Below are 21749 nucleotides of genomic sequence, written 5' to 3'. Positions count from 1 at the left end.
CTGTGCCCACCAAACTCCTTGACTAATTAAATTTAAATTCAGGCTGCCTCATGTTTCTAAAATTCCTATTAGAATCCAGGAACCAGACCCAGGCTTTGTGGTAATGGCGGGCAGACTCACCCATGTCGGCAGTGACCATGGTGGACTGGTTTTCAGGGATGGAGACAGAGGTCTGGTCCTGGTCCAGGCTTCGAGAGTCCTCGTTAACCTCATGCTGACTCTGGCTGAGCTCTGAGCGCAGTTCTGAGTACTCATCTTCCTCCCTGAGAAGAAAGGAGACTTAGCCACCACTGGCAGAGATGAAAGACAAATCCCTGGAGAATATGTCTTTTAAAAGCAAGGAAAAGACTTCCACAGAGAACAGATCCTCCCCTCCGTGGACCAGGATTCCTTCCAGACCATGGGGTCATACCTACTGTCACTGTGTGCAGCTGAAAGGCTGCTTCTGTGCCCACGTACATACCCATACTGAGCAGGACTGATCTTTCAGCTGAGTAGAAACTTTTCCCCTTCAAAGAGTTCCTGAAGAAATTACATTTCTTCACCTCCTCAAATTCTTTTTTTTTTTAATTTTGGTATCATTAATCTACAATTACATGAAGGATATTATGTTTACTAGGCTCCCCCCTTCACCAAGTCCCCCCCCCACATCCTCATTCACAGTCACTGTTCATCAACAGAGTAAGATGCTGTAAAATCACTACTTGTCTTCTCTGTGTTGCGCAGCCCTCCCCATGCTCCCCCAACACTATACATGTTAATCGCAATGCCCCCTTTCTTTTCTTCCCACCCTTATCCCTCCCTTCCCACCTGTCCTCCCCAGTCCCTTTCCCTTTGGTAACTATTAGTCCATTCTTGGGTTCTGTGCTTCTGCTGCTGTTTTGTTCCTTCAGTTCACCTCCTCAAATTCTGAGGTAATAAAGAACAAAGACCACCAGGCTGAGGCTACGTGAGCACAACCATCAGGAACCTGGTGCACAGGGATGGCACCTCCCTTCATCGGGAGGGTCCCCCTGCTGGGCTTTCTTTGTGGAAGAGGACACAAGGAGGCACTGGGGCTGGGGCTAGCCCAAAACCAGCACCTCATCCCCGCAGATCACAATGGTTGCTTTGAGGGGTGAAGGAATCAGCATGCCTACTGTTTTCCCTAGAGAAAGCAAGTGGAGTTAGGGGCCAAGCAGAGGGTGAGGTGAGGGGTGGAGAAAAGACTGGAAGCAGGGCATGTGAGGAGGCCACTCACTGGTCTGCCTCCTTCAGGCTGCACCTGCTGACGGGAAGACTACATTTCTGTGCAGCCATGTTTCCCTGCACAAGCCCACCACCCCTTCTTGGATCCTGCAACCTCTGGTCTCTGAATTAGCTATGAGCAAGCTCAGAAACCGAGGGTTGTAGTGTGTATTTCTAAGCACACACATACTCCCTTCCCTATGCCCCAGGCATGGGGAGTGCAAAACTGACCCTCTCTGAAGCATTTCTTTTGCCAGTGAGCCAGAAGAGAAAAATGTGAGGGGACTTAGTTATGAGGTTGGAAAGCACACACGTATCCGCTCGGCTGCAGGGGAGGGTGTCCATGAGGAAAGATAGGAAGAGAAGAAATCCATCCCCTCAATTGGCCACCACCAACCAGGGGGCAGAAAGTCTATAGTCTTGGGTTTGGGGTAAACAAAGAGGGGGAAGGGTGGTCATGGAACTTGTGGGAGAGGCAACTGCCATTTTAAGCTGGGGAGACACAGCTATGAATTAGAGAACTGTGAAGTGCTCCCCAGAGTTCCTGGCTCTCTCAAGAACTCAACATCCTCCCAGCGAAAGGATTCAGCTGAGCCCCAGCTTTCTACGGTATTTTTAATAAAAGCCATCCAGAAATCTGGAAAGACTTCGAATAGATATAAGGCCCCCAGACATGCAAAATATGAACTAGAATGGGAGTGGTGAAGGCAAAAAATATAGGTTAATGTTCTATGAATAAGTTAATTATTAGACATCTGCGAAGTCAGTAATAAATTAGGTTCAGGAAAGAAAACAATTAAAAAGCATTCTTAAGAGTCATCTTTTTGGTCTAGAGGGTAATTGTGCCCTGACATATCAGCTCTCCTTTCAATCAGCACTTAAAATTCTGATTTTAGTTAACAGGAGGTTTTGTGTTTGATGAATAAATTACCTTTGTTGCATGGCCAATGTAATCAGCTTCAACATGGCTGAGACTGTTTCACAGCCAAGAAAGGCAGATAAATGCAGCTGCTGTATCTCTGGTAGAAATGGCATTTGCAAAATCTTCAATAGCCACCTTAAACCCTGGCTTGGAAGATTCCAAAACATCCTGAGCCTGCCAAATTGCCTGCTTCGTAAGGAATTACTTCTAAGAATTATCAGGACGAACTTTATAAAGGAGTGAGCAGGGAAGGGGTGAGCAGGAGCTGCTGACTGTCAGAGACCCTCCTTACGGGGGTCAGAGCACAGCCTGAGGGAGAACCATGCCATGCTAGAAATGCCATCCTTGGTGGAAGGCTTTCAGTGTCATGATGCATGAACTCAGGATCCTCATTCAGTGTATCCGAGCACCAAAACAAGGACAGGAAAGCAAAGACCTGAGGGAGGCTGTCTTCTGGGAGTGAAATCCGGTCACACCTCGTTCTCACCTAAGAAGGATGCTGCGGGCGGGCAGACCCAGGAGGAGCCTCTGGGGCTGCAGGTGGGTGGTGACCAGGGAGACTTCCTGGATGGGGCAGCACTCAAAATATGTCTCCAGCCAAGTAGATTTTAAATAGGCAATAGGAGTGGAAGGGCACATGCAAAGGCTCAGAAAAGCCTTTGACTGTGAACATGAACGTGTGGAGCTTGGAGAGGAATCAGTGGTGAGCATAGATGAAACCAAAATGGGTGCAGGATGGAAATACGAGGCCAGAGGGGCACTTGGACCACTGGTTGAGCAGGCAAGCTTGATCAGAAGGAAAACTGATTGTACTGAAGGAGGCAAATCATCAGGGTTAGATGAGGGAAATAAGATAAAATGTGTAGGAATAAGATAAAAAGTCTAGGAATTCAGGGGAAGGAGTGTGGGTTGCCAAGATCTTCCATGGAAGCAGATGGAATAAGCAGGAGAGCAGCGTGGAAGGTCATCTGTGCTCTGGTCCCTACAGGGAGAGCACACGCAGACCCTGGTCACTGTCCCTCCTGATGGAGATCATGATGAGCATTCTGATGCAAAACAACACGCACAAGCAAAGTGAACAGTCACTGGAGGTGGAGAGCAACCTCGAGAGAAGATCAGACAGGGCTTTGTGCTACAAAGAATGAAGTTTAAAAAGGTTAAACTGACCTTAAATATTAGGAAGTTTGTGCAACCCTGTTTCTCCCACTGACTTTGGTAAAAAATCATGGAGTTGCATATTTTATCATCTCCTGAACATCATGATGGGTGTCAATCCTGAAAGGAGGCTAGAACCTGGGACCAGGAAATGACAAAAGCTAATTCTCTCAGGGCCCCTTGTAAGTTGTCGATTTTGGGATTGCAGCACATGGGGAGGACTGACGTGTGGGAGGTTTCTCTCCCTACTACATTCTCCAGGAGCACTGGTCCATTGAGAGCAAAGGAACAAGAAGCCAAAAACAGCCCACTGGTCCATGGCAGTTTAACAAAGGCGAAAATGGGAAGCGCGGATTGAAGGCTACTACCCCGCGCAGTGGGACACCAGCTGTAAAGGAGGCTAGCTAAGGGCACAGCATCAGCACCTCACAGCAACTTCGTTGTCTGTTTCCTTTTGTTGTGTACAGAGTAACTTTTGGCAAGTGATAACTTATTTCTATGGGGGCAAAATGCCCCCTGAAAGAACATCAACAGCTAATGCTGGCGGTGAAAAAGAAGACATTCAAGGTCCAAGAAGTGACTTATTTTAAGCCAAAAAAAACTGCCAGAAGCTCTGATACACTGACAAGTGTTGAAAATTATATGCTATTGGTAGTTCCATAATTATGGAATTACAAAGTTCTCAGGAGTTTCTCCTTGGAACATAAAGGATCATCTCACAGGATTCTAAATGTACATTATTTCATTCACTGAGAAGCATTTGTGAAGTGCTTCCAGTTGCTCTATTTAGAGCTGCAATGATTAATGCTTGCTAACAGCTTAAACAACAAAAGCAAGCCAAACTGCTCCCAAGGCGGCAGGCTTTAGACTGTACACTCACCTGTGTGACTAGCAGTGCTGGAAGAGGGACAGACGGTCAGACGGGAAGGGATCTTAGGGACCATGTAAGCCAGAATCAATACCTTTATTTCACAAATCAGACAGCTGAAGCTTCAAGAGGCCAAGTGACTAACCCAAGATTCTGCAACTAGCCAGCAGCACAGCCTAATTCCTAGACTTAGTACTAGCCAAACAGCTGGTGTGGTGGCCTAAGGAAAAGATTTTTTTTGTTGTGTGTTTTTAAAGATACCTTTTCATTATTAGATAAATGAATAGATATCCTGATTAGAAATGATCTAATCAGGAAAGGGAAAAGTTTGTGAAAGTATCATTCTCATCATGCTTCCAGACCTCAAGCAGCAGCATTTGACAAAAATATTACTTCATTAGCAATCCCCTATTTTATTTTATTGGGGTGCACTTTCTGCCTTGTCACTGGATTGGAGTGATTTGTGAACAAGACCCAAATGGGCATCTGCCTACGTGGCAACTGTCAGTCAATGATATCCAGCGAACCCAGTCTACTTGACCTGGGGTTTTTAGTTGAACCAGTCTGTTTTTCTTACAATTAAAGGCAGACTTGACCTAAAATGGACAACATTCTTTTAAAAAACAAAGATTTTTGTAGATACAAGTTCTTAGAGGATCTATAGCAGAAAATAAGTGATAAGTCAAGTCCTGATTCTTCCTGTAATTCTTCCTCTTATTTTTCCATAGAGCGCAACAGAAGATCAGATTAATCTAGGAATTTTTTGGTGAATAAATGAACAAATGAGATTTTGAAATGCTCTTGTATGTATATAATAATCCATCATTGTCATCAACAAGTACAAGTTTTAACATGATCTTACAGAGGGTCGATATTCAAGACCTTCTAAATAGTAAACAAGGGTTTTTAATACACACTGCATAGGAAGACAGGGAAAGAGAAAGTTACCTCTCTGGGTTTTATCTTTTATATCATTCATTACATTTTACTTCTTAGGCCAGATATTAATCAAAACATATTTTGCTGGGAGGTAAAGAGGTTTTGATTATGCTGTATTTGAGATGCAACCACATGAAGATGGACAGACACAGCAGTGTGCATGGCGAAGCATGGGCCAAAAGCTCAGGAGAAAGGCCAAGCTCCTGGTGCAGGCATGAGGTCTCAGTGATCACGAGACAGTAGATGGAGACTCTGGGACATTATCTCAGTTGCCAAATGAGGAGCATTTTTCAGACAAGGAAACAGAAGAGTTAAGTGCCAATGCAGAGATGCAGGTAAGAGGGGTCAGCGCTTAGGGCTGCAGCCATTCAAGGAGAAAGGTGTTGGGGAGAGCACCCAGGGTAAGAGCCCAGGCGAGGACAGAAGGAAGAGCTAGCGCCTATGGGGTCCTAGAGGTCTGAGGAGAGCAGACCAGGAAGGAAGGACCAGAAGCAAGGGAAGGTCATAGGTTTTTCTGTTAAGAAATATTGGTGATTTTCAAAAAAGTGTCTTACTTAGTTCAGGCTGCTCTGACAAAGTATCACAGACTGGCTAGCTTAGATAACAGGAATTTATTTTCTCATAGTTCTAGACTTTGGTCAAAATCAAGATGCCAGCATGGTCAGTTTCTGGAAAGGCTTTCCTCCAGCGCAGTCCACCGCCTTGTCGCTGTGCCCTCACCAGGCAGGGGGAGACAGGAGCAAGTTCTTTGGCGTCTCCTCTTCTAAGGGCACTTGCTCACCCCAGCACACGGCCCCCACCTTCCTGATCTCAACTAAACAGAGTCGCTGCCCGAAGGCCCCATCTCCAAATACTATCACACTGAGGGTCAGGGCTTCAGCATATGAATTTGGTGGTGGGGGGCACAATTCAGTCCACAGCAAAAAGAGTTTCGGCAGGCTGCTAGGGTCAGAAGCCAGGCAGCAGTGGGCTAGCAAGCAGACAGGAAATGGAGCAGAAAATACAGTCCACTCATGAGAGTTGGCAGGGAAAGTTTGATGTTATGAGAGTAGCATTTGGGAAAAGAAAATAATTGCCTTGGGAAACAAAGATCTCATGTTTAATTTGCTTAGGCATCTTTTTTCTTCCCCCAGATCCAAAATGAGCTACTGATGTATTTTTCCATTTTCCTCATCATATTATATAATCTCCCCAAGTCAGATACACATTTAAAAAAGCCACTCATAATATACAGTTAAAGGAAAAAGCACATATTACAAAACAGTGTGTGCTATATGATCCAGCGTGTTTCAAATACTCATGAATAAAAATTTCTAAAGGCTATATATGTAGAATATTCAATTTAGTCCTAGGAGAAGGGATTAGGATGCATTAGGTTCAATTAGGAAAACAAACTACACTAGATGTTTCAAATGGACAGGATTTATTTTAGGGAGCTTTGTGCTTACAAAACTTGGCAGGACTGGAGAAGAGGAGTGGGTGGAGGCCACCAAGAGCTGTCAGATTTGCCATCACAGCTGTGGGCCCCTCAGAGATCAGGGAACTGCTGCTACCTTCAAATCTGCAGCCTGAGTGGAGGCCAGTCTGTGTAGGACCTCATGCCCACCAAAGCCTGCACGTCAGCCACCATCATGGCCTGAGAACAACAGTTCCCACCTCCCATCTGCCTACAAACCCATGTCTCATTGGCAGAACTAAAACTTATCCATAACCCAGCTGTTAATGGGAGTCTGGGGGTAGTCTCCAGGGTCTGGCCTCTTTGATCTTGGGCAGAGAAGACAGAAAGGGGTAGGGAATGCTGGGTACCTAATAACACCTGCTGTAGTCCACCCACTTTGGCTACTAGACAACCATACACATCCTCTTCCACAGAAATTCCCAAACTGCCATAGCAATGACACCAAGCTTTTATACCCGTCCTCATTCCAATATAAATGGGTTCCCCTTCTCACCCAAAGTCCCATCAGGCATTGTATCCACTGTTAGGGGATCATTCCTCTTCTAGTTCAATGGCAAATCCATCTCATTATCGTGTAACCTAACAATTAGGTAAATTTCACCAATACCAACTCACCTTATATAACAGGACAAAATAAGTGGATAAAAAGGAAATTGTATACATACATAAACCAGAAAGAAAATATGCATAAACAGCTTAACCATCATTTTTACAGCTGGTCATGAGACTATTGTTGATATTTATAACTTCGTTCTTTACTAGAGAATTCTTATTTCCTTTGTGTTTGACCAGTCTCTCACGTGGTTAGAGTTCTTTACCTAGTGAAGTGATTTGAAATCTTCATTCCTGAGGGGCCTAGCCCTAGGTGTATGTACCCAGCAGCGCCTGCCTGGGATCAGATCGCTACCAAGCATCCAAGCAAAGTAGGGCTAGCTTTATCAGGGGGGAGGGGAGCTGCCTCTGCAGAAAGCTCAGTGGGGTTTGTAGGCTCTGGGTATTTTGATTCATTTAAAGCTACCCAAGTATCTCCATTCAAAATTTCAGCATTTCATCTTTTCCCATCAAAGCTTAATCTCTACCTAAGAGATCTGATGTGGCTGCAAATTCATCTTACATGGGAATTCAGCAACCTGTTGTGTCTTGATTCTTGGCTACACTAGCCCTGTGGCTATAAGCGACAAGGGAGCCTTCTAGGGCAGCTACAGAAGGGCCCTGGTTCTCTGATTGTGACCTAAGACACAAATGAGAAGTCAGAAATTGTCATTTTCTTGTCTTCAGCGATTCAGTATTGCTTAAGTGTGGATATACCATAACTTAATATAAACATTCCCTTATTAACGATTTCTCAGCTTGTCTAAGAAATTCCTAACTCAGGTCCATATTGAAGAGGTAAGGAAGTCTGTATGGTACGAGTACTGTACCTGACTAGTGTGACAGTCATTCTCTAGAGCCTGGAAATGCTGGGGCAGTTAGAGTTGCTCCGAGGTGTCCAGCTCATCCTGTACCCGATCTATCACAGCAGCTCAGGGCCTGCAGGGCCAGTGGCTGGGAGAGGCCTTCACCACTGGGCCTCAGAGGACAAGAAGAGCCGAGTCCTACTGGCCCACATAGCTTCATGTCTTCTAGCCTGACAGGGAGTCCCCTCAAGGAGGGGCCAGCTCATTTACAGAAAGAAAACTGGCAGAAGTGAATGTGACATCTGTACGGTACAATCTCCTTTTAAATAAAAGGCCCTGATAAACCTTTATGGTCAAGTGGCTCACTGCATTTTAAACAAGCAGCAGCTTGGCCATTATATTTAATTTAAACATCCTGAAATTGAGTTTTCCAGGTGACGTGTGATGCATTTTTTTTTTTCTCACAACTCACCGAGCCCATTTGCCTTCACCTTCACAAGTGTTAAAAGTGCAACATGCTTTAATGGAAATTACAAATTGGCCAGTGTACTCGGTTGGCCTCCTTTAAATCTGCTCCAATCATTTCTTTCTGAAAATCCTCTGCTCATGCCTTGCTAACCTACAATCACCCTGAAAACCAGGATACGATTTAATAGCCTGAGGTTTTAAATTGGCATGTAAAATGTAGTGTGCGGCTCCAGTTCAGTGCACATTTTTCTCTGACTTTGCCCGGAAAACGGGCCCATCAGCACTCTCATCAAGCTGCCCTGCCATCCCCAAGACTCTCAGAGTTGGAACAAATGCACCAAAGTTTCTTCCACCCCAGGACTTCTCAGAGGGAGAGTTTAAAGGAACTGCCTCAAGAGCTGCTCTAACTGTGGCTTGTGCAAACGTTCAGTGAACAAGCAGCCTTTCTCCATAAAGGTAGGTGCCCTGTGCTTTCCTCAGGGCCGTTTCTGAGCAGAGGCAGGAAGATGAGAGTGCCCATGCTCGTCCGTAAATCACAACAGCAAACCCCTTCCCTGAACGGCAGGGCTGACACACCGACCAAGTGCTGTATGCAGAAGACTGAGAGGCTGACTCACTGGGAAGCAAGGAAGGCAGGAGCCCCAACGGTCACTTTTACGGAAAGAAAAAAAAAAACCAAAAACCCCAAAACGTTAAGGGCAGAGATCTTACGGGTTCTAACTACCTCTATCCTCTAAGTGTAATGTCAAAGTAGTCAGTTAATATTTTCAAGCCCCAGCTTTTTCACAATGGATCCATTTTAATTTTAATTTTAATTAAATGGGTTTAATTAAATGGATTTCCATTTTAATACAATGGATCGAATCTTGGCCCTATCTTAGGAGCTGGTAATAGGCTGCGTCACTGTTGGTAAATCAACTTATTATTAGGTTACCTAGAAGCATATGTAATGTTTACTTATACGCCAGGAGAGGCACCCATCTAGAGCAGCCCTGGTGAACGGAACATCTGGTTGGGGTGCTGGTCGCTGAGGCAGAGGGGGATCCGTTTAGGACTTGTTAATAAAGCATCTCACTCAACTTCTGATTCCACAGCCTTACCAATAAACTGAGGATTACATCTCCCAGTCTGCTACCTTCTAGGGTTAGCCTAAGGATCAAGACTAGAACAGAATAATGGAGGGGAAAGCAGATGGTCAACAAAGTGAAGAGAAAGTACTTATCAACTGTAAAGATCTTAGTTACAAATAAAACATTACTATAATTCCTAGGGGCAACCTCAACTCCAAGACCCCAGTCACAGCCCTGAGGGCAGACAGAAAGCTGGACTTTGGGGCCCACTACCTGATGGTGGTGCCTTGCAAACGGTCTATCTTCTTGTTGAGCTCAGCAATGATGCTGTGCAGTTCTGTGATGCGTTCCTCGTACCGAAGCGTCGTTCGCTCCTGGACATCCTCATGTTCTCTCATGAGGTGGGACTGCTCGCACTGGGATGGAGAGAACAAGACAGGAGTGCAAATGAGGTGAAGTTCATGTAGGCAAATGGCTCTAAGTTTATGGCCTCAAACCATCATGACCTCAACACTGAGTAAACATATGCTTGCTCATTGGCCAGGAATCCCAGAAGGTGCATCGACAGTTGAATTTTACCATGCTTCAGGGGATATCTGAGTCTTGGCCTTTCCAGCATTCATTCTCTCTTTAGGGAAAGATTCCTCTGCCATTGCACACAATCTTTGGGGCACTATCAGTCTCCTGCTTTTCCCTAGATAAGAAGTGGGCAAGTGGCCCAAGCTAGTTCCATCAGATACCATATTTTGGGAATTTGCATCTTGAATGAATGGACCTAAGGTTGCATGGAGTCGATTCATTTGGTTGAGGGTCCTGTCCCTTAGTTTTTGTTATCTGCATCGACAGAGCGTCCTTCCCAAGTTTCTTCTTAGCTGTTCATTTTCCTTTTACCAAGTCATTCCTCTTTGCTGAAATTTGCTGGGTTACCTTTCAGCCACTTTTCAACCAAATAATCCTAAGTGGTATGACACCATTTCTTATCTAGCTGGTTATCTATAGACCTGACGCTTTTCAATGTCCTTTCCTACAGACTATAAACTCTGGGAAGGCAGGCATGAGGCCTTTGCATGATGTAGGCGCGGCACCTGGCGTTCGGTCTGGCTCACTGTGGGTGACCTGGCAGTGTTGTGGAATGAATAAACAAACCACAAGGTATCACACTGTCAAGAAGGCGGCTTTGCTTTGCAGAAACAAGGAAGCTGAGCTTCCCTTGTTGGCATTTGATGGGCTGAGGCAGCAGATGCTATAAAAAACAGTTTTTGTGGCTAGAATTTACACCCTAAGGAACCTGTCCGTCTTTCATTTCTCATCCCCCTCCTCTAACCCCCACCCGTCAACTGTGCCTTTAATCTCATTTACATAATAATAAAACATTCATCAGTGATGGAACAAGGAGTCTAGCTTCTGTCTCTGTATACTTCATTCAGCCCTAATTAATTTCCCATCCAGCAGAGGAATTTTAATTTCATTTTCAGCAAGGTCTTTCTGATGCCAGGAGCTGTGTGTACTTGCCAGCTTTGCACCCTCAGGGCTGGTGGCGGGCAGGCCAGGGTAAGACTTCTCAGCCACCACCTCCCGTGTCTTCTCCCCTCCTGACATCTGCTGGGGTTCCAGCGAGGTGACCCAGAAGCTACTGGGACATAAAGCCTCCACAAAGGTAAGCAGAATGCTACTCTAAGCCCACCTCAGTAATGAAACGGGAGTACCCCAGAGAGAAGCTGATGAATCATGACGGACCACACACCTATGAGCAACAGTCTGATCGGTAGTAACGTGGTGACTTCCTGGGGGCTGCTCAGAGCTCCACAGACAAGACTGGAGGCAACACAGTTGCAGGAGCTGTATCACAGACAGACCTTCGTGAGATGCTTTGAGAAACAGAAACGCGGACTTCTGTTCTTAATGACAAACATCGAATAACCTCCACTCAAGGTCAAACACACAGGAAATAAGTAGAACCAGAGGCAAGGATGGAGGATGAGGGAAAGTGACATTGCATGGAGGCTTTCCTACACTGACCAAGACTAACAGGCTGCAAATACTCTGCCCTTGAGTTATGCCTTTTTATCCATGATCATCACACTTTGAAAGGAACAACAGAAATCCACAAAATGACAGTGTCTCAAAGACACTATTTGTCAGTAAATGAAAAAGTTTCCTATTTCTCTGGAACACACCCAGGCAGAATACTGTTCCTTCTCTCTCCCCACAGAGGATCTATCAGCTTAAGTCACCAGTCTTTATTCCTGTCTTCAAATTGTGCATGTGTGTGTGTAGTAAGTACGGGCGTGTGTATGTAGCTGACATTCTCATGAAGGTCACCTGTTCCAGTTCATAAAACGTTTAAAGCACACTGCCTGGTCTGACCAGGGCCTCGCCTGCACCACGTACCCCCACCACACTGCCATCTTGTTTGTCCCTCCTTTCCAGCTTCCATATTCAGTTCACCGGGGCTACCAGCTAGTGTGAAATGCTTTCCCTTACAAACTTAGGGTGCTCTCTCTCCCTTAATTCCCCAATTTACAGGATCAACAGGCCACTACCACCCTACCCAGGCAGACAAGAAACTGCAAAATCCACTTAAAAATGAAGATGTGCAAGTGTTTACTCAAGAGGAAGGCACACAATCAATTGATCATCAAGACAACCCCGGGCCTCCCTGTTGACTGTTATGAGCCGCCCGAAAGTTCGGGTCCCGTGGGGCTGCCCAGGGTGCAGGGAGAGCAGATGGTTGATGGCCGGGTACTGAGAGCCTGGCGGCTGGTGGTGTGCCATCCTCACCTCTGCCTCTGACTGGGAAGTCTGCCTGGAGGTATGAGTATGAACAAGAGGCAACAGAAGGCCTGATGACTCAGTCAGACAGTGCTTGTAGCTAAAAGGAGAAAAAAGACTCATAATGTATATTTTGGAACATAGGGTTCTTCTGGGAATAGCAACAGGAATGTATTGGAGAAAAAAAAGTCCCCTAGTTGAAGGCAAACGTAGCTGGTTTACACTCCATCTATTTTCATAAGTATGTTTTTTTAAATGGTGGAAAGCCTCTATAATTAACACGTCCTCTCAAAATAATAGATACACCTTGCTTTCCCATAATGTTTAATATATTGTGCTGAGTGACACAGGGAGGGTCACCATGACACCTACTTTGAAGGGAGCTATGGTCGCAGCATCCAAGTGGATTTCTCTGCTGGGGAATTAGAAACCTGGACAGAAATGGCGGTGAGGAGAGGGAGGGATGGTAGAATGCACCCTGGGGATTTTTTTCCCCCAGTGAGAAGAGAATATTGGAAAATTGTTAGCAAAACTTCCAGCCTCTAGATGAATGAATGACTGAAAAGACATTGCTCACAGTTCATGTGGACAAATCAACATCGCCATGAGGCACCCTATTAAACATACTTCACCCATTCTGGGCACACTCATTGTACACGGCCAAAGATATGCTGAGGCACTCATCTCCAAGCTGAGTGAGAATCCCTTGAGCTTTTCCAAGCTATGGAGCAGGGCGAACTGAACAGCTTCACAGTGCAACATGCAGGAGGAAGTGACCTGCAGGGCCCAAAAGAGCCCAACATAACACCCTTGTTAAGCAGCTCCCACTAAGCTGTACAAGACTGGCCCTGGAAAATGGCACGTCAGTGCCGGAAAAGTGGGAGATGAATGGGTGGCACCCCAGGCAGAGCCATTCTGTGCACAATTGGTGCCTTCCCACCCTGGCCACCTCCCACCCAGGCAGGACGGGATGCCTCTAGGACGCTCCAGCATCATCACAGGCCCGTGCCTCTCACCAGCCTGAGTTTGCACGACCTGTGAGAGCATTTTGTAACCTACAAGGCTGTGTGATTTCAGCGACTCTGCTTTACAAGTACACGGGCTCGGTCCAGCTCAGTACTGCCCCTCTGCATAGGAATCGCTATGGCAGGTATCCCAGTAAAGCCTCATTCAAGAAGCTAATACAACAGCGACAACTAGACAGGAAGGAGAGTTACTTCTGTGATTACCAGCATTTGCACAACTTCTTTGATTTTTAAGTTGCAAATTTAAGGACATAATAGGCATTTTTTTAAAATGAAAATATGGCATCTTTTCTTCACCATCCATTAACAGAATCGTTTTTCAAACTGCACCCGTTTCTCTCTAGTATTTTCTTACGTATGTGGGGCCCTCCCAGGACCACCACACAGGGTGTACCTCACAGAAGCATCACCACCCCTGTGGTGGCCAGCAGGGCTGCTCATCAAGACCCTGGCACCTCCATCCCTGCTCATGGTGGGGTTATACTACCTGCCCCCCACCCTGCCCCTTGAAGCTAGAAGTGGACATTGTTTCTGCCAGTGAGGTGAGTGAATATACACCCCCTTTAAAGCTCCTGCGGGGTCTTCCCTTCCCCAGCCATGGCTGCTGGCCATGCGCCAGCGAGCGGAGCGCATCACCCTGCAGCACAGTCTCCGCCAGCCCCAGCGCGCTCCTAGAAGAAGAACAAAATCTGGTATTGTAACCCATGGAAAACCTGGGGTTATTTGTTGCCACTGCATATCCTAACGATGCAACCATTTTACAGATTAAAACAGACTGAATGGAAAGGGACCGATTTATTTATTGTAACCCAGGTAACAAGCAGAACCCTCTGAAAAACCGTGATTCTTGTTTACACCATCAAGGAGTTAAAGCTTTCGTTAGCCGGTCTCCTTCCCACTCCCTCCCAGCTCCCTGACCCATGTACTGACCTCCCCCTCACCATTTGCCCAAAGATCTCCAGGGGCAGCAGAGCAGTCCCACCTTGGTCTCCCAGCCTGAATCACCTCTGGGAAATGCCAGAAAACATGAATATTACTCCATTCAATACCAAATGAGAGGTAGGAAGCCCCAACCGTTCTTTCCTCAACCCCCTGGGAGCACTGAAATAGAAAAGTAGACACAAGGGGCATAAAACAGGGAATTCTAATTCCCTCAAGCTCCCACCAAGCCATCTGTAGCTGCCACAGACAGTTTATTCAGCAACAACTTCCTTAACGAGCAATGGCAGCCTCTTGTAGCAAAGGGTAAAAGTGAGGGATTATTTTCTTCTCCTTACTGTACAGAAGCACCTCATACACTTTCAGCTGACAAAATAAGAAACAGTCTCAAACAAACAACACCCTACCGCTTTTTTCTTCTCTTCTTACATCTGGGGTTTTGCATCCAGGGCTCTCCTTCCTCCCAGCCTATATTCAATGTCTGACTGCTCCTACAGCCAGAGGCCTGCGGTGGCAGCACCATGTCAGCCCTGACTTCCTGGAGGTCAGTATCACTAGGCATCGAAATTTCTCCTGCAACAACACATTTTCAGTTTGAAAGGCAAAGAAAGAAGATTGGGATTGGAGATGATGAAAATTTTGTTTTTCTGAATTTCCCTCGGCACTTAGTACATACCCTGAGCATCTTCCCTAGGTTCAACTCTCCTGTCACAATGATGCAGCAAATCTAAAATCTGCATAAATATTTGTCTAGCTACATAAATTGGTGAAATTGCCTACATGCAAAAATGTTTAATAAAAACAAGCAATACCATCATTACACCAGCAAGCATAAAAGCCCTGGAGGCTCATCACCACTATGGTACAATCCAGAATACAGCCACGAGTCAGCCTTGACACAGACGGGCCCGAGAACTTGAGCCCTTGTAGGAAAAACCGTGTGCAATGTGGTGATGCTAAGGAGCTTTATGGTTTTGTTAATGCTTCTCACTGGGTCTTATCTTGCTCCACAGAGGCCTGTGATATTTAATCATCACAGTATTCTCAGCTGTCAAATGTAAGGGAATTGTGAACTCCGTTCTTGGAAACTGCAATGCTGTCATAACTGGTTAACCCTCTGAACCACCCTGTGAAGGGGGTAGGGCTGCTCCCTTTTAAAATATGCTAAGAAGCAGCACTACTTTCTCAGGGTCACATTGAATGGGGTGCAAGTAATACTATTCATGGTATTTCCATCCTCATTCTAAATCCCTGGCTAGGTTCTCCCAAGAGGAAGGTGGTGGAACCAAGCCAACTAAACAAAGAGGCCCAGCAAAGATGGAAATGCCATTGACAAGCGAAATAGCTAAAGCAGTTTAACAGAGCGTAAACAACAGGAAAGGGACGAGGGGAGGGGGATCCTGACAAAGAAAATGTACCCAAACTACATCTTTAAGAATCTCATACAAAAAGAGAATGACAAAAGAAAACACTATCTCTATTACATTTAATGAAAACTGTATGTGTTTTTCTAAGAGCCAGGAGGCAGAAAATTCTGAAGATAGAGAGCTTCAGAATAGGAAGTGTTCCACGTTACTATGGATCTGTATCAAATGGGTGAATAGCCTGCTTGATATATCTCCTTCTGCAGTATTTAAATGCAGTAATTTAAAATAACTGTCAGTGCTAAATAAACAGCAAATACAGTGCAAGCATCAAATCAGATCTTTTTCAGTTTTCTGACCAGAGTGTTTAATGTTAGTGCACATGCCTGCACGTGTCTGTGCACTTGTTCTGTTTGGGAGGGTAGAGATGTTTAAATCAAATCAACCTATGTGTCCTGTCCCACCCTCTTCAAGATCCGCCTGGATGCTAATGGCAGGCTGGGCAGCTTAAGAGACAATATAGAATTAGTACAGCTATGGATTCCCACAAAACCTGGATTCAGATTCTAACTCGGTATTTTGTAGCTACATAATCTCAGGCAAGATGTTCAAATTCCCTAAACCTCAATTTCCTCATTTGTAAAATGGGAGTATTAACAGTATTGACACCAGAGGTCATTCTGGGAACTCAGTGAGGTAAAGCATGTGGAAATCTGGCATGCTGCCCAGCATAAACGACAGCGAGAGAAGTGTGGTGACTATCACTGTTGGTATGAGGTAACAGTGGTATTGTCAATCAACCCCCACGAAGCTGTGATGGATACCCGCTAAGTGGCCCTGGGATCCCTGGGTCTCCTTGTGTGATACCCTCTCCTCGAGTCTGGGCGGGACCTATGACTGGCTTCCGACATGGGACAAAGTGATAGGATGTCCCTCCCTCAATTATATTATATTATATAAGACTGGGTCTCGCCAGCAGACTTATTCTAGAATCCTTCCCTCCATTGCCAGCTTTAAGGAAGCAAGCGACCACAGATTCTCCAACCACAAGGAAACGCACTCTGCCAACAGTGTGTGAGAGTCCGCAGGGGACTCTTCCTCTGTTGAGCCTTCGGATGAGCATTCAGTTCTGGCCGACTCCTGATTACAAACTTGCAGAGGACCCAGTTAAGCTGGGCCTGGGCTCCTGATACACACAAACTGTGAATAATAAATACGTGTTGTTTTAAGTCTGTAAGTTTGCAGAAATTTGTCACATAGCAACAGAAAACTAATACAGAAGCATGTTGCCATCCCCATCAGGTTGATATTGGGCTCCTTTACTTAGCTCTTCCTACCACTATTCTGAATAGTCCACTGACAGGTTGATTTGACAAGCATGTATAATGAACCTTCTTTTATTCAACCAGTTCCAGTGTCACTATTAATAATTATTCAACAGATGTTGCAGCTCCTTTTGGTTATTTCCAATAAACCATGTACATTCCACCTTTTAGTTTAGTCATAGCTCTATAGTACTTAGAGAGCTCATAAAACTTCCTAAAGCCACAGATCATAAATTTACACACAAACTTGCTCTTCCACAATCTGGTAGAGCCTCAAAAATGAATCCCTTACCAAAGCATATATCACAGTCATTCGATTATTCTTATTTTACCTTGCACAAATCTGAACTTTCTAAAAGTATCAGACTGGTAAGTCTGATCTTTTTTTCATGTTCCCTTTCCTGGGTCCCAGTATCTGAACTGGGAAGACATTTCTAGCGAAAGGAACAAAGAATAATTTTTAAGTATATTTAGTATAAGAATGCAAACAACAAAGTCAATTAATCGTGCTAGAATGTAACTATCAGGGGTAAAACCAGCCACCAAGGACTATTACATGAGACTATCTGGACCATAAGTAAGTCAGAAGGGGAATGAATCAATCCTTGACATAGCTGAGAAAAAAGTTTTCCAATATTCTCTTAACCCTCTGTACAACCTGCCCTGCCTTTATAGGCTTGAATATTAATAAATGCCTTCCTGGTCACATTTTGAAATCCAAGACTGTGGTACATGCCAGCTTCCAGTTAAAAACACTCACAATTTCTTTCTTTAAAAAAAAACTCTCAGCAGTAAGAACTATTAAAGTTGATTGGCTTGGGGTGGTTGTAAATTAGAAAGTACAGTCAGTTAACATCTTCTTATATTTTTCTTTAATACAAAAATAACCACTTTCTCAGAAAAAAAGCATTAAAAAAAAGGTTTTAATTCACCAGAGTACACTACAGAACCATTAGAATGCTGTCTTTCCAGTTTTTTCTATCATTTTTAAGAAATATTATAATTAGAAGGAAAATATTTTATCTAAGTAAAAACTTAAAATTTTTGTCTGCATAACATCTTATATGAAAAAAGAACACTGGTGGCCTTGTCTTGGCTCTGGTGCTAAGCTATTCATCTGACTTTGAATGAGCAAGCTCTGGATTGCCTGTCAGATGTGGAAGTAGATGATTTCAAGTACAAAGGGTCTTTCCTCCCTATTTGAACAATCTACGATTATGAGACATGAGTTTTCAAAACTTTCCACAGGTCATTCTAGACTGATGACTGTGGCGGCCTCGTCTTTTAATCTCTGAATTCCCACATAAAAACAGAGCACTTACACAGCAAAACCAAATGCTTGGAGACAGCATATCCTCTTGAACAACAAAATACATGCAGATAGGGAGAAAAACCCTACTATCCACAAGACCCACATAGTGTCTGCTGGGCAGAAGCAGAAGGAAGCAACAAGGTTGATGGACCTGAGAAGTGGAAAACCCCAAAATAACCAGTAAGTATACATAGAAAAGAAGGAGGGTCAATTGGAGAATAGTAGTTAAACCAAGGAGGGTTTATTTCCCCTCAAGTGAAGAGTGAGTGAGCAAGGAGCCCACAGTAAGATCTGAAGAGGCTAAGGCAGCTAGTCCCTACGAACTTTCAAGACTGGCCCAGGAATCCATTCCAGGAGGAGAAACTGATGGGAGTAGGACCAAAACTGAACAAAATGGGTAATAGAGACAAAGGGAAAAAACAGATCCAAACAGAAGTAGGTGAGGGGTGAACAGGGCCAGGAAGTGTCAGAAACCAGGCTGCCATATGCTTGACTACACAAAAGCAACAGAGGTCTAAGCTCTATGAACTTGAAAAGCCATCTTAAACCCTGCCACATAAAAATGAAAAACAGAAAAGTACTGAGGTCACATTCCAGGCAAAGTTATAAGAAAGAAGAAAGAAGAAAAAGAGCAGAATAACATCCCTATAAAACAGGAAGATATGCCACAAATAGAACCACGCATCACCCAGCCTCCCAGACGCTCACTGAAAGCCCAAAACAATAGCCTACTATTTCAAAACAAGATAAAAGACTTTAAGGAAGTGAAATGGCATAAGACACAATAGAATATAATTAAGAATTAGAAAAACTCAGAAGGTAATGAAGTAGGAAAAAATTAGAAATAAAATTGCATTTCAAAAATAAAGCTAAACTAGAAGGCACACAAAAGGGAATAAATGCAACATAAAATGCCCCAAGAGAGACAGAAGGTGAAGAACAGGGAAAACAAAGAAAAAAGGGAGAGAGAGAGAGAGAGAAAGGATTTGAGTAGTGACAGATTTTGAAGACAAAGAAGATCTAACATACAAATAAATAAGCATCCTTGAAGAAGAAAATCAAAGGGTGCAAAACTAATATTAAATACTATAATTAAAATTTTTTTTCCTGAAATTTAATTTTTAATTTTTTAATTTAAATTTTCCTGAATTAAAAAAAATTACTATAACCAAAGGAATACACAGCAAATGTGAAAATATCAAACCAGAATGACTAAGATAAAGAGTCACTCTAGTAACATTACTGGACCTAAGAAAGAAAAAAAAATGCTATGGCCTTCTAGAGTATGTGTCTTCTGAGAGAAAGAAAGTTGTAATATTATCAGACTTAGAGAGCAATACTCTACGCCAAAAGAGAATAAAGAAACATTTCAAATAAAGAAACCATAAGCCAAGGGTTTTATATCCAGCAAAAATGCCTTTCCAGTATGAAGGGCACAGACACTCACTCTATCATTAAGGAATAACTTTGTGAAGATTATTCCATGAATCCTCCCTGAGAACTCTCCCAGAAAATAAGCTTCAGTAAATAAACAAACAGAGAGACACTATCATAAAGACCAGGGTAAACACTAAATATATAGTTTCCGGTGGAAAACTATATTAAGACTAAAAGGGAGAGAGTAGAGGATGAAATGGCCACATGGTTAAGCAGGGTATATATAGGATGATTGCAAAAATTGGGGAATGAGAAGCATACAATGCAAAAAAAAAAATTTGTTTTTAATTCTTCTAAGTGTATTTGTCATGGTAGTACTAACATTATTATCTTGAGACTATTTGTATATAATATGGGATAAAGCAAATAACTATGAAATTCTAATTCAGTCAATCATCCTCTGTAACCTTAAGAACCAGGATTTTTAGGGTGAAAGAAAGGAGGTATAAAATACAGAGGAAGTGATCTATGCAAGAGTACCCTGTAGTCTGACTTAAATTGGAGTGATTAGTATGAACTCTTATGGTATTTTATTTTATACATACATATGTAGACAACTAAATAATTCCCTGGGTAGGTCTATAAAGAGGCCTAAAATCAATGACCAACCTAGAAGCAGTAAGCCCTCTTAGTATCCAGTTTGTGGTCTTGAAATAATCATTTTCTTCCAAGAGAAAGCTGGGCTACTCGGAGAGTGGTAAACTCCAGGTTTGGGATGAGAAATGGATTCAATGAGCCTGGAATAACTAGTAGGCTCCTGTCAAAAGACTCAGAAGCCAACTTGAAGAGATTCTTACTGGCCAAAGAGTATAATTTGAGTTTCTACAAGGCAAATAATTATAATGGATTGAAACCCAAATATGTTGAAGTCCATAATTCATAATAATAGTTTTAAAAAATAATTGCACACTTACAGAGGATCATAAGCTATCAATTCATTATCTTGAAAAATGCTAAATAAATGGGAAGAATGAAGGATTTAGTCTGCTTTCCTCTATGAACCATATACCATTGTTTCAACAAATCATGGATGATGGGAAATGCCTCTATAAAAGCGTTCCAATTAACAAGTGAGGAAGAAATGGCATGACTAAAATACCAAAATTTTGTAAGTCCTAAATGAGTATCAATAGTGGCTAACATCACGGAAGGAGAGACAACCAGATATTCTGTGTTTCCCAGTGAAAAAAACAAATACTCTTTAGAGTCTGGCCAAAGGGACCGAACATGAACCTGAGCCTCTAAGTCCCCCTTCTATTCTGCAGGAAATGCAGGGGACAGAGGAACATGTTGAACTGCACCATAAGTGTGCAATCAGCTACACACAGACAGTGGGACACTCTATAGGTCAAATGGCCAGGTTTTAACAGACTAGTTATAAAGCGAAGAAAGGAGGGAAAACCTGTAGATTAAGAGATTCAAAGGCAACACATAGTTTTTAAATGCGCAAGGCTAAATTCTACTGTTCAGGGACATAAACCCTTCAATGATAAACTGTAAAAAAAAAAAAACAACCCACCAGGAAATACTTGACAGTCCAAGTCATGGCAGTGGTCACCTTGGTGGAAGGAAAATAAATGGGACTGGGCTGGGACTTCTGCAATGACTGGCAAGTTCTAGTTCTTGACCCGGACAGTGGACTGAAAAATGTTTGCTCATTAACCTGTAATTTGGTTTGTGAGAATTCCTGTATCTGTGTTTTATCTTTAAATAAACAATTAAAAAGTTAAAAAAATAAAACTTTCCAGACCCCTTACCTGTGCCTTGGCCAATTTCTTTTCCAGGAGGTCCCGTTCCCGCTCTGTTTGCTGCAGACGTTTATTAAGCTCCACTATATCTCCCTTGAGTGATGCCAAAGCTGCCAAGTGGAGCTGCAGTGACAGAAAGCAAGGAGCACAAGGTTAGACCCCTCAGCAGGAACTCATTTCCTTCCCTTCACTCCCTGTAATTAGTATGATCATATGAAGAAATGAATCATCTCAAACAGGACACTTTTGGGTGCTATTAATCTCAGGGGACAACAGACTTTAATTAGGTGTCTTACAGGCAAGCTGGGTTATATGGTCACCC

General features: G+C 43.6%; 1 protein-coding gene across 5 annotated transcripts in view; it reads right to left on the bottom strand.

The window, feature by feature from the left end:
- The window catches only part of MCC (MCC regulator of WNT signaling pathway), a 395947-nt gene that overhangs the window by 79277 nt on the left and 294921 nt on the right, over positions 1-21749 (bottom strand). For all 5 annotated transcript variants that reach the window (XM_036995125.2, XM_073232952.1, XM_036995126.2 and 2 more), the window contains 3 exons: positions 21437-21550; positions 9779-9921; positions 121-263 (listed from right to left, as the gene is read on the bottom strand). In XM_036995125.2, the coding sequence (XP_036851020.2) occupies positions 121-263; positions 9779-9921; positions 21437-21550 (400 nt within the window). The remainder of the gene's footprint in view (positions 1-120; positions 264-9778; positions 9922-21436; positions 21551-21749) is intronic.

The sequence above is a fragment of the Manis javanica genome, chromosome 1, assembly GCF_040802235.1.
Source record: "Manis javanica isolate MJ-LG chromosome 1, MJ_LKY, whole genome shotgun sequence".
Lineage (NCBI taxonomy): Eukaryota > Metazoa > Chordata > Mammalia > Pholidota > Manidae > Manis > Manis javanica.
Note: the sequence above shows the minus strand (reverse complement) of the source record. Positions and strands in the feature narration are given on the sequence as shown.